General features: G+C 37.5%; 1 protein-coding gene across 2 annotated transcripts in view; it reads left to right on the plus strand.

The window, feature by feature from the left end:
• The first annotated feature begins 1,595 nt into the window (after nt 1-1,595).
• aplp1 (amyloid beta (A4) precursor-like protein 1) overlaps nt 1,596-13,705 on the plus strand; it is a 38,386-nt gene continuing 26,276 nt past the window's right edge. The window contains exon 1 of one of the 2 annotated variants that reach the window (XM_041987231.1): nt 1,596-1,871. In XM_041987231.1, coding sequence (XP_041843165.1) covers nt 1,806-1,871 — 66 coding nt within the window. In that variant the 5' untranslated portion in view covers nt 1,596-1,805. The remainder of the gene's footprint in view (nt 1,872-13,705) is intronic. The other variant, XM_041987232.1, reaches the window with a different exon arrangement.

The following is a 13,705-nucleotide window of genomic DNA, read 5'->3' on the forward strand; positions in this document are numbered from 1 at the left end:
AATGGCATATTTCCTGTTATCACAGTACTCCTGAGGATGTCTGCCAACTGAACAATTACTACGAGTTAATACAAAGACAGGATCAATTCCTCCTTATTGTCTTTTGTATGCTGCTTTCATGAAAAGGATGCAGCATAAGGAAATTTGACTTTGTGCAAAAAAGGAGAAATTTGGTTACTGACTCAACATTACTTGTGCTTGTTAGGATTACAGAACCATGAATTGTATAAATGTTATAGCAAAATACATCCTGTTCTGCCAGATGTGAATCAAATACTTTAACAGTTTTATTCACCGAACCTTTTGCAGGTCAGTCTGCTTTCTGCCAGGAGGAGACAGATATTTGATGTTGGTGAAAGCAGCATTAAGAGGGATGATTTTAAATTATGTGGGGAAAAAGGAAGAAAAACTCTGTTTTTTTGTTGACCTTTGAATTATTCAAATGTAAAAATAAAGAAAAAGGTGGTGTCAACACATTTAAACCGAACCTAGAAAAGAACCAAGTGTAAATTGTTGCTTCCTGCTGCAGTCACATATTTTCTTCCTATTTCTTTAGTTGTACCTACAAACATGTAAAAGTTTAAACCCGTATTTTTGAACCATTGTGTGATTCCCACACAGCTATTAGACAATAATATTGCATACGTGTGCATGGGTTGTGGTGTGCTCTTTAGAAATTTAAGGAAACTGGACAAATGGACCACAAAAGGTTCCCAATAAACCTAGCACAGATACAAAGCCTGTCAGTGGAAAACATCCAGAATCTGATCCTTCAGTTTTTGCTGAAGACTTATCAGATATAAAGAAACGATAAGTAGCTTAGGATATCATCAGCAATTTAAAATGGTAGAAACTCAGTATATATGGAAATATATACTGATATATACACATTATATATATATAGCACATTTCATGTTCAAGATAATTCAAAGTGCTTTACTTAAAACACCAAAAGCATTACAGATAGTGCAAAGAAAGCATTAAAAAATGGTAAAAGGCAGCAACAAATAGCAAAAATCACGATAAAATAATATAATTATAAAATAAATGTAAATAAAAAAAATAGATAAGTTAATAAATGTTTTTAACCTGGATTTAAAAGTGTCTGCATTTGGTGAAAGTTTAATCTCCACTGGCAGTTTGTTCCACTTGTTTGCAGGATAACAGCCAAATGCTGCTTCTCCATGTTTAGTCTGGACTCTGGTCTGGACTAGATGACCCAAGTCCTTGGATCTAAGAGCTCTGCTAGGTTTATATTCTCTGAACATATCAGAGGTGTATTTCGGGCCTAGGGTTTTAAAATCTATCCTGTGATTGACTGGAAGCCAGTAGAAAGATTTCAAAACTGGTGTGATGTGTTCAGATCTCTAAGACCTGGTTAAAATTCTAGCAGTACCATCTGGATGAGCAGCAGCTGTTTAATGCTCCAAGGTAAGTGTTATTTATTTAGTTAGTTAGTTAGTTAGTTTAAGATCCAGCCGTGCAGTTTCAATCCATCACCACTAGATGTCTCTCTCTACTAAACCACGGTGAGGACGCCTGACTCCGTGTTGGATGAATCCCCGCAGAAACAGGGCTTGGTTCTGCCAGACTTCATCCCCATAATAGATTAGGCTGCCATTGGAGACACGGTTGGCAGGAACAAGCAAGCACTAGGAGGAGGCAGGAGACATCGCAGTCCAGCCGCTGACGAACGAACGGCGTGTCCATCACTTCGGCCGATGTAACCAAGCAGCTTATGTTGGAGACAGTTATTTTACATCAACACCTTTATTAGAAAAAAAGACGCAGAAGAAGGCGAGAAAATGGGACATACCGCAATCCCTATATTGGTGACTGTTTTGTCCTATTGCGTGTGGGAAAACGTCGAGGTAAGAGCGAGAGCGTCTTATCAATTACGGCGCATTGCAGTTTGGATGTTTTGTTTCGATGGTCGATGTCAGATTTGTGTTGTTGTTTGTTTTGTGTTTTTTTTTTATCAACATGCCACGCACACAGCTGCTGGATATCTCCATATTGCTCAAACATCTAGGGCAGGTTTAATTAGGTAAATGAATCCTTGAAGACCGTCCTGTGTCAACAAAAGTAACGACAAACATCGAAAAAAAAAGAAGAATTATCAGCGATGGACGAAATGTTTGATACGTGCAAATTCTGATTGCATGAGTGTCAGGTCACAGTTAAGAGAATCTTCATAAAGATGTGATTTACTATATATTTGGCTTGCTGCGTCAAGTCAGGGCCTGTATCTGACATCACAGGCCTTTTACTCTGTGGAAGGATGGAGATCAAATCCCATCTCGCTGCATCCCATCTGGCCCTGCCAGAGGCGGAAATCAGCTTTCATATATCCTTTAGAGAAGTGCTGCTGTTTTTCCACATGATGGGGTCATGCATATTCAGTGCCCATTCTGTGTTGTCTTTTGTGTTCATGCAAGAACTCTGGCTAAATTAAAAAGCTATCATCTGATCCATGCATTGAAAATTAGGGTTGTATACAATACAATATAGTATTTAATAATCTAAAACGGAGAAATAAAAAAAGGCAAAATGACGTATGTACCATCAGATTTTCAGTGGATTATCTCTGTTTCTAAAACCTCTGTTTTGTAATCTGTTTCTCTTAAAAATGCGTGTGAGCAAGCAAAAGGCAACAGCTTTAATGTATGATGGTGTATACAGTGCATGGGTGTGATACAGAGATACAAATGTGAGGTATTAGGCCATCCTATTGGCATCTGTCTCCATCAGAAGGTGAAGGGGAGACATTCTTGTACAGTGTCAGGTCAATGGGGGCTGCCAGCTGCTCCCATCTCTGCCTGTCTCATCATGACTTACAACGACTCACAGTTTGATGAATTTGGCCGTTATGGCTCAAATCATAAGGCTACCATCTTCAGTTCAGGTTGGAATGCTTAAGCTGGGTGGTGTTGGGGGTGCAAATATGTTAAGGTAAATGTAGGAAGGAGATGAGGAAGAGGGGGGAGGATGAGTCATGATGTTCCAGCTGAAGCATCAGTTCAAGTCCATGCACCTTTCCAACAGTACCTGATTCAGACTAATGGAAACAAGACATCCTGACTGTTGAGTCTGAAATTCTGGGATAATTTGCAAGATGTTCATTTATTAGGCATCTTTCACAGTGAGTCTTGAACAGTCATAAAGCCTCTCCTTTCATTCTGAAATAATTTCACTTCTCTAAGAGCCTTAGAGGGATTACTGCTATGCTGAGAAACAGGCTTTAGCTTCATACTAGGAGACCTGCCCGTGAAGGTTTACACTGAAGATTATGCTGTGAAAGGGTTGACTGGCTGGATTACACTGTGGTATTAGTTCTAATAAAACTGTCAGCTTCCTTTAATTTACTCCAAATTAATTCCATTAAAACTTGAATTTGGCAGATTCATTTTTAGCCTGTATTGTATATTATTTAAATGCATCAGTGCTTTTGGATAGCATCTGATCAGCGTATAATCACACTTATAAATTTAATTTTCCCTGCATAGAAAAGTACCACTGCAGCTCCTTTTTGATTTATTTTTTTTTTAACCTGAAATGCATATTGAGCATCATCCTGCGTTAAGTGGACAGACCTGTATCACATATGTCATGGTTTTTCTGCTTTCTCAGCTCGAGGAGCACTTACCTGTCGTAGCACCCAAAGCATTTAGCTAATTGACACTATGCACAGTTTTCCTCCTGACACAAAAGGTCACAGAAACCACTGTCATGGCTACCAGTGAACTTATACATTGTAGTCTAAATATAATGGAAAGTGAAACCAGTTTTGTATGTATGCAGCCTTTAGGCCTATGCCCAGTGATGGCATGAATCACATGTTATCATATGTGGCTGCATATCAAGATATTGTGGTGGGGTATTGTAATGAAACATCATAGATTTGAACTTTAAAGATTTTTTTTCACATGCCCTTCTCAGAAGGTTTCGGCTTGCACTTTAACTCATTCTCTAAGTGTGACGTAAATAATTGTGTAGGATAATAACCAAAGAATGACGGTCTTCAGTGGTTCATGCTAAGCCACAACTGCACTGCTCAGTTCTTTAATTGTACATTTTTGTTTATAAATTGCACTTACTTCTAGTGTTTATTGCAACTAAAACATTCAGTAAAACAGGAAACACCGATGCTATCTTCACTGTGCTGTAAACAAATCTCTGCAAGTTACATATCGCTCTTTTCCATAATTTCCTGCTTCCTGCTCACACTACCAAGTGCACGCTGGAGTATTTCCTTCTGTTTATTGCATGTGTTAATAGTACCGCAAACAGAGCCTGAACTTAATTCTCTATGCATAATCTTGTAATCATGTATTAAAATAAATTCAGCTTTTGCTTTATATACTGTTAAATTCTGAAAAATTTCACTTGAACATGTTTTTTTTTAAACTTCTTGTTTCCAAAGTTAACCTTCTCATTTTGTTTCTTTTACTATTAATAACCTCATGGCAACAAAGACTGCAGAAGCAATTAGGGCGTATGCAACAGCAGCATAATCACTGAAATGACTTGGCGCCACTAAAGGGCCAATTTGTCTGCCAGTTTAATTAGCTTACCTGGTTACCTTAAAACAGACTCTTCTCATTTCTTAGCTGATCAGTTAAAATCCAGTTTTTAGGGTGTAGTGGTATTCAACAGCTGAGCTGGGTATTTAACAAGTATAACTGTTGCTTGTCCCGATTGTTAAAGGAACTATTAAAACATCAATAATATGAGAATCAACAATATTAAAAGCCAACAAACAAAAGCAGAAAGAGACAAATAGGCTAATAATCTTAAAAGAATGAAGCACTTTGATGAGAAATTCATTTATTAGCCAATCATCTCAGTTATAGTCAAATAAATTATTCCATACGGTGAAAACCCGTCAGTATATTCTGTGAAATTATGAACATTGCTGTTCATGATTGATTATAAGTACCAACAAATATAGTTTTGGCAAACACCTGAAATAATCTGGTAAAGTGAATAAAAATCTAAAACTGTCTTAACTGCTCCTGTCATTGACCTAATACAAGAGACATTATTGAAAACTTTAGTTTAGAAAATGTTGAAGCAAATTCTGTGACAGCAACTTTATATAACCTTGAAACATGATTAAAATTGTCATGAAAAACCTTGTCTGAGCCTTTGTTACATGGGGAATATTCACTTTCAAGGAAACACAAAAAAACTGGAGCCATTGAGCTCAGTTTTTAAAATACAATACATTTAAAAAGAAGAAAAAATTATATTTAAAAAAATAATCATTTAATTATTATGCTTTTATAGCCTTATTTAGAGCCGTATGTGATTTAAAAGTTGGGCTGATATCTACAGATTTGTTCAGATTTAGTTCTGTTGTGTATTTATGAAGATAAACATCAGCACTGCCAGCCTGAGTCTGAGTTCTGTGGCTCAGAGAAGCTGTTGAATAAACCTGGAAGCAAACCTACTATATCTACAGGTTTCGGGAAAGGCAGATGGGCTATGAAAGCATTGAGCATTAAAGGAGGAAAGAGGGATTTAACAGGGACATTATGTGAAAAAGGAAAATGTAGGAAAATGGGAACCGCATTTTGGCAACACTGAAGATTAGATAAAAACAGGAAGTCACCACCAGATGCAATTTCAGGCCTTGTGTTGGAATGCAGCCATGCAGATTCCTGCACATACTACCACCACCATCTGCCTCTTAGTTTGGTAACACAGGGGATTTGTTAAAATAAAATAAATAAGAAAAAAATGAAGAACAAGCAGATCTCTCTCACAGATACACATTCACACACAAACTGTCCCACATTTACTTAATTAATTTTAGGAGATAATCAGGTTCCACTAATGGATTCTTGTGTGCTCGTTATTCTCTTCTATATGGATCTGCCAATGTGCATCAAATTAACCTTTTGACTATATAAAAAGGTTTCCCTCTGTTCTCTAGCTCTGGCTTCCTTTCCCATTGTTTTGTAATGCAGCACACACACAGGACCTGGATTAGATCTTGTAAAGTCATTTTGAAATCAGAACTACGTTGAGCTGCAGGAAATGAGTGTTGCAAATAGCTGCAGCAACTGAGTTGTTACCAGAGGTGACATACTAATGAATGACACCAGTGCACCCTGTGGGCCATTGTTGCCATCGACAATGCTGAAATAGTGCCTTGTCTTGCTTCGGTTAGTGTTGTTATGGGGCTTTTATTTTATGTTTTTTTTCTCTCTGCCAGTTGTGTGTGGTGCAAATGAAGGAATCCCACTTCCATGTGTGTCCACAGGCACAAAGCTCCTTCAGCTTTTCTGCAAAGATTTACATTGACATTATTTACAAATTTCCACTGCATTCTCTCAATAGATTTAGGGGGGCAGCACTAAATCCAAATTGGGACAATTCATGTTTTCTTCTGGCCTTTCTATAGTATTTTTAAATTTGGGTGTCAGTTAAGATCATACCCACTTTTTAAATTTTAAACATGTTTGAAAATGTTTGTCATGCCACTTCTTATAACCTGCAATACATAAACTCATACATTTGTTTTGAATTTTTTAAAATTATTTTCCTGCTTTCATCTCTCTTGGTTAAATAATAAAAAAAAAAAGTAACGTTATAAAAAGCTGCTTCCACTTTCCCAAAGATTACTTCCCCTGTCATCATCAGCTCAATAAAACCCAGATAACACAAGCAAAGGGAGATTCATGGAATAATTTCAAGCTTGGAGCACTTCAGTTATGATTGCTTGCACCTGTGCGTTTGCGTGCAGTCGAGATGAGGCTGTGGGTTTTTCAATGTGTGCAGGGGAAGATGTTTGTTTGCAAATTAGTTTGTTCCATGTCACCTAGAGGGATTGGGAGAATAGCACAGTCATCCTGATGCCATCCAGCTCTTCACCGTCTCTGGTGTTTTGCAGAATAGAGATATCACTGCAGCCCGAAGGTCCTCACACCCAGCAGGACTGCCTCAGTAAGCCTAATGAGTCATATTTCTGTGGAAACGTTAAATACCAGGGTGAAAAGTACTGTTTCGTCCTGCTGCAGCCAGTGGGAGGTTTCAGAGGAGCCCCCCTCAATGACATCTGCAGTGTGGTGATAACACTTGTTTCCCGTGTTTAGCAGGAAACAGAAAGAGAGAGAGCACAGTGAAGCACATTGAGGCCTGGTAGAGATAGAGAGGATTGCCTTGGCACAGCAGCTGATTTGAGAAACTGAGCAGCAGAGAGTGGAAGCGATGTAGAGCATGTAGAATCTAATGTGGGTTGCAGGGTGGAGTGTGTGAAGTCCAGCCCTGTTTTTACTCAGCCCGAGCAGCTGGCAGATGCAAGAAAGAAGCTTATGACAGAGTGGAGCATGAAGTTGTACATAAACAGGGCTGTAAAATCTATTTTTCTGACAGCACTGGCTGAGTTTATGAGATTGTTGGGCCCACAGAGACATATCAAACCCGCCTTGATATTCTACAGAAGAATATTAGAAACCGTTATGGAGGAAGATGCATGTAAATTTTGGCAAGTTACTCTGGCTCTGTTGCACAGCTCTATCAAAAGGACAGAAAGCTCATTTTAAACACATTAACTGAATTTGATATTAGCAGCGTTTACATAGAAACGGCATCCCACTGCAGAAATAGATTAATCAAATGAAATAGGCCTTATTTAACCACCTCATTCAGATTAGACAGGCTGGATGCAGTCAAATAACAGTTACTTTTCATTTCGATTGAAAACAGAAATATAAATCTTTTGATGATTCATTCATTAAAAAATAGTCTCATTTTGTAACCTGATCATTAATTTACTGTTAAAATAAATATATACTTTTACATGTAAGTTTGCCACCATGTGTGATAATTTTGGGGGCGTGTGACAAGTTTATCGGAGGGTTCAAAAGAAGAAAAACACACCATTGAGTCATACAGAGTACTGCATATCCTTAAATAAAGGCCAAGACTTATTTCAATTGCTTAAGGTACCTTAAAAGCCTTTAGCAGAGACGGGGCTTTATTTGTAATTAACATTGATGTTATACTGTGTATGACTATATTTTTAGACAGTGCCTTACTTTGATGCCCCAAAACATAATCTAGAATGGACATTAATCATGCCTCATTTCCACAAACTGTAAGTGCATCTTTATATACAAGCCAGCTTGAAAGGTCTTCAGAGCCTCTCATTTTAAAAGATTGCAAAAGTGTTTGCTGCTGAGCCACTTAGCTAGAAAGGACCGGTTTTATAGAACTGCAACAAGAATTTTATTGGAATCAAATGAAATTAGTTATATTACTAGTTGCTGAGAAATTAATTATTAGCTTGGTCTACATTATAATGCATGGCACATGTCCTAGAAACGTTTCCTTTAGTGGAGGCAGTATGACGGTAAGCCTGCCATGTTCAGCATAGCTCATGTTGAAGTGAAACTGTTTCTCTTGCCTGTAGAATTAGCATATTTAAATACTAGCAGAGGCTAATAATACAATAGGGAAAGAGGTAGAACAAAAAACTAGAGTTGCTACAGCAGAGAAAAAAACTTTATAAAGAACTCGCTTCTTTAGTTTCCACTTGAATTAAAAAAGTTTTATTTTTTATTTCATATAGCTGTGTACTAAGTTGTGATGCATTAAAAATGATAAGCCCTTATATCCACTGATAAATTACATATCTAGCAAAAAAATGGTCAATTGTTTTTTGGTTACATTTGTTAATTTAATTGCACAACAAAAAAAATTCCAGAGATGGGATCTAGCCCATGTTTATTAGCTGAATAAGACTAGTGGAGTATGATCTGGTGTAGTTTTTGTAATCTTTCAATAGTCACAATTTTAAATTTTTATTAAATTTATTAAAACATAGGTATCATATATTTAATATATTTTAATAGAAACGAAAAGTAGCTTTTGCACAATGATAGGCTGCGAATTAAATCAGTGTGCTCCGGCCATCTTGTACTTTTCGGACATTTGGAGGATACATGCATCAAGTATGTTAAATTTCCCAGTTGTGTATGGATGCAATCCTACCTTTTCATTCATTTTCTTTTTAAATTTGATTTTATTGTAGTTTTTGTTGCATTTTATTTTATTTATTTTTTACATCAACAGCAAGAACAGTGCATTGTTCACCAAGGCCAATACTGTGTTTTACAATTAACAAAACTTTATTAGTTTCTCTGTCTTTGATCGAACTATACGCCAGGTTTTATGACATTCAGGTGTGTAATACTGCGAAGAGAAACAAACCAGTCACATAAGATCCTTGGAGGAAGTCTTATTTGCTTACAGAACAATAGATGTAATACATTGTTTGAAAGATCTTTTAGAGATAATGGCTTTTTTTTTTTAAAGTTAAACCCTTTTTTCTTTCCTTCCTTTCCAGTTAATAATCAGAGAAATAACTAACAGATTGCGTAATCATCAAAACAGCTGTAACTTGCAGGCTTGTGAGTTAAAAGTTGCCTTTTATCGACTAAACTTAATCTTATCAATAAGATAAACACGTCTTCTATTAAGGTTCCTCCTGTTTTGAATAAAATGTGGAAATTAAATTTCATCCCAGTCTGCGATGCAGCTAAAAAAAAAAAAAAAAAAAATTTAGAATGTTGGCAAAAATCTTCCTTTGTCATGTTTTGGGCAAATTAGTCTTATTAAAATTAATCTCCTCCGTCCTCTATATCCTTTGCAGTATTTAAGAAAACAAAACAGGAACTGGGGAAGTCTCAAAATTAATTTAAAATGGCAACAAACTAAGGCAGGGGTTAAAAATATTACAACTACTCACCAGCATGGGCTGTTTATTACCAAATCTAATTTATTTTTATAACTGGATCTGCCATGTTCTTCACCTCTGGTCGCAGCTACTTTCCTTTATTAAGGACAGGACCTGTGTTGAATCTCAGGCTTGTTATCCACAATCTGCAATGAGTTAGCTTACCTGTGATAATACTGAAATCAAACATAACCTTCTTATCTACAATAGCATCAGGGTGTGGCGCAATATGTGTCAGGGAGCCGTGGACGTAAGGACCCAAATGGTGGCAGACGAGGCCGGAGGCAGGCCAGTGCAGGTAAAAAGGTTTTAATAACAAAAAAAAAGCTAACTTATACATCAAAAATCTGGAGGCAAAAACGCTGACATGGCACAGACTATGATCGAACAGAAACAAAGATGGCATGGACCACATGAACTAACAGAAGCAACCACACAGAAGGCAATGAACTGGCAAAGGAGAAACTGAAAACTAATGGCTTAAATACACTGAAGGATAAACAAGGCGCAGGTGAGGTGAATGACCTAATCAGACGAGGGGAACTAATGAGGAGGAAACAGAAAGCAACACAGAACACACAAGGGAAGGAGCTACAAAAACAAAACAGGAAGCAGAACTAAACATGACAAAACCAAGAACATAAACCATGATCATGACAATATGTCTAAATTTCTGGGGAGTGACAACAGGAAGTCTCCACTGTCCTTTAGTACTCACAGCCCTGGAGCTGTTTGTATTCTCGGTATGGTGAAATAAGGGTATTTATGTACACTGTCATTTATTTAAAGACAACACCCTGATCTTCTTTCAGTAGCTGCAGGAGTGTTCGAAGTTCCCAAATCAATTTTTGGGGGGGCTTTTTACAAGTAAGACACTTTTATTATCTCTTAAAAATCTCCCTACTACCTCTCCATACCTTAATGAACTAGAAAGATTTCTTTTGAACTCTAAAGGTTTAAAAATAAAATGTATTTCTATTTTTTCTCATAAACATATGAGAGGAGAATTAAGTACTTTCTGGAGTAAGACCAAACCTCCTTCATAGTCATAGCCTCCGCTGAAAATATTTATCAGCTGCCCTTTATTTCTATGTACATGGTATTATGTGCTTGTTTATCTTTCACCACTTCTATATTCTGGTGCATGCAATGAAATCTGCACCTTGCTTTGCATATTTGATGTGGATGTGTTTTTTATGCTTTCTTTTTGTTCTGTGTAGGTGTCATTGGAGGGAGGGTGGGGATATTATGCATTATGTTGATTCTTGCTTAAACTAATAAAAAAAACTAAATAAAAAAACATGTCTTCTATTATATTGCAGACAAAGCAAATTTTTTTTAAAATATGGAAAATGCTTTGGGGAACATAAACACATCATATCACCTAATTTAGTATTTGACACACTTAAACTGGAATGGCTAATCAGAACGACTTTAACTGGGGAAATATTTGTCCATGTCGCACACTATATGGTCACATATGTGCACCAGTAGAAGACTCAGAAGTAGAAACATAGACTCACAGATTCACCACACACCAGCTGGTTTATAAAGATGGCACACTGCAGAAGTTGCATCAATTATTGAAGGCCCTGGAAAGGTCTGGGCTCGCGCTTGTTGACAGGGCTTGGCACTTGTCATGCACTCTCTCACACCCTAGACATTAGCCCTCTCTCTTTGTGCTACCTGTTTTTATTTACCCTACCCCCGTTCTTGCTGTCTAGACCCTGACTCTAAATTAAACACAAAAGAAAATTCCCCATGCCTGTCTCCTCCTTGGTGTAGCCCCTCCTTATTCCTCCTTGCTGTCTCTGTCCCAGTCTTCTCTGTTCTCTCCACTGCTACATCCCAGAGGCCCCCCTCCCCTAGTCAGACACCGCTGCTCCATCTGCCTCAGCAGCTCTCAGTGGCCAGTGACATCTTTTCGCTTTCCTTGTGTGTATGTGATTGCTCTTAAATAATTCATGTAAACTCCCCCGCTGTTATTTTCACTGCCAGCCCCCCCCCCCCCCCCCACACACACACACACACACACTGACAACAGCATATTTTAGCCAGATGTTTTTATGTGAGGTTTTATTTCAAATTCTTCCCATTCAGTGTTTTCCCACATTTTTCTGATAACTGTCGTTGGTCCTGCTTTTATAAGTCCAGAAGTTTGTCCTTTATGCCGTCATGTCCATCATAATTTTCCCCAAATCGTTGTCTGCAATTATGTGTTTACCAGCATCAGTGTGTGTAGGGTGGAATTTCTTACTGACAGCACATTCCCACCAAATGATTCTTAATTGTTCCCTCCTTTCCCATGAAGCAGAATGTTTCCAAAAAACTCCCGTTTGTGGAAACAGATGTGCGTACGATAAAGCATTGGCCTCTTGGTGCTTACTTCTGAGAAGAAGAAGAATCGGGTGTTGTGTTGGCTGCTGTTGATGACTAATAACAAGATCCCTCCAGTGATTTGGAGAAATAAGTAGCATTTAATTTGTTTCTCAGCATGGGATGTTTTTTTGTTGTTGTTGTGAGGAAGCGATGCCCCTTAACATCCAATATCCATATAAAAGCTTAGCTGATAAATAAGATCATTTCATGGGGGTTATTTTAGCTTGGAAAAATAATGCATGGAAGGTTCAAAGCCCAAATGGTTCCAGGCCCTGGTGACGGCTCATTTCTTTAGATTGAAACAATGATTAAACCACTTTCTCTGTAACTGGGCAGTCTGTGATGACTTCAGTATATTTCCAGAGAAAATGAGATAACACATGATCTCAGTTAGAATAAATATTATTTTGCACATGGATTTGTGAAAACTTGCCTTAAAAATGATTCAGCATTTGTGTTGGAGTCATGCCTACAGAAACAGTAAAGTACAGCAGTATTGCAACATTGCTGGTTTATGCCAATGTTTCCCAACCTGGGGTCCGGGACCCCTAAGGGGGCCCCTAAAGGGTACATGCGGTCCCTTGAGCTTTAAACATTCAGAGCTATTGTGATTAATGTCCACACATTATCCCTATTTTAAGAAAAAAAAGTGAGGCTATATATTGTAAATTTAACTTTGTTTATATGGAAGGACAGATCATATGTATCTCTTTGTAATTGTCACAGAGATAGACAGACAGACAGATAGACAGACAGATAGATAGACAGAAAGAAAATTGACATAGTCAACCACAGATCAACACATGGATAAGAGGCCATTAAGCTCAGCAATTAGCTGACCAGAGAGACAACAAAAGGACAAAATGCATGTCTCATGAATAAACTCAGCTGTCTCGCAGAACAGTCCTTCTATAGTAATGCACAACAATAAAGTCTTAACATAATCAAAGCAGATGAGTTATGAGAAAATTAATCTTTATCATGAGAATGAATATTCTTGACATACCTGATAGATAAAAAGCCCTCACACCTTTTCATTTTGATCAGTTGGACCATGTGGCCTTACTTTTCAGCCTACTTAGTGTCATGTCGTTGTGTTTAAATATTTTTGTTTTTTTATTAGAAGCTTAAGGGACTGTGTTTTTATTCCTTATTTAATCTTGTCAAATGAAAAATAAATTGAATCTTGAACCTTCTAAAGCTGCCTTGGGGGCATAATTTTTGGGTAAAGGCCAAATCTCTTCTTTACACCAGGGTGTGTATGGAGAGATTTTGTTTTGATGCAGTTCAAAAGAAAAAGTTGAAGTGCTTTGAAGTTCAAGGGGTCAGTTGTTGAACTGCAGTTTTTGGTATTTTTAACTTAATTTGCAACTGTGTATGGTGTTAATTGTCTGGGCAACTGCAGTAAAATAATTTCTGACTGCCTGTGAATATAGACGCTATTTATGAATGTACTTTTTCCCTTTTCCATGAAAAAGTGCTGTTATCTAAGCTAAGTACAGAGTAAATATACATAAGCAAACCCATCCATCCGTCCATCCATCCATCCATCCTTCCATCATTTATTAATTTTCTTCATCC

The sequence above is a fragment of the Melanotaenia boesemani genome, chromosome 6 (assembly GCF_017639745.1).
Source record: "Melanotaenia boesemani isolate fMelBoe1 chromosome 6, fMelBoe1.pri, whole genome shotgun sequence".
NCBI lineage: Eukaryota > Metazoa > Chordata > Actinopteri > Atheriniformes > Melanotaeniidae > Melanotaenia > Melanotaenia boesemani.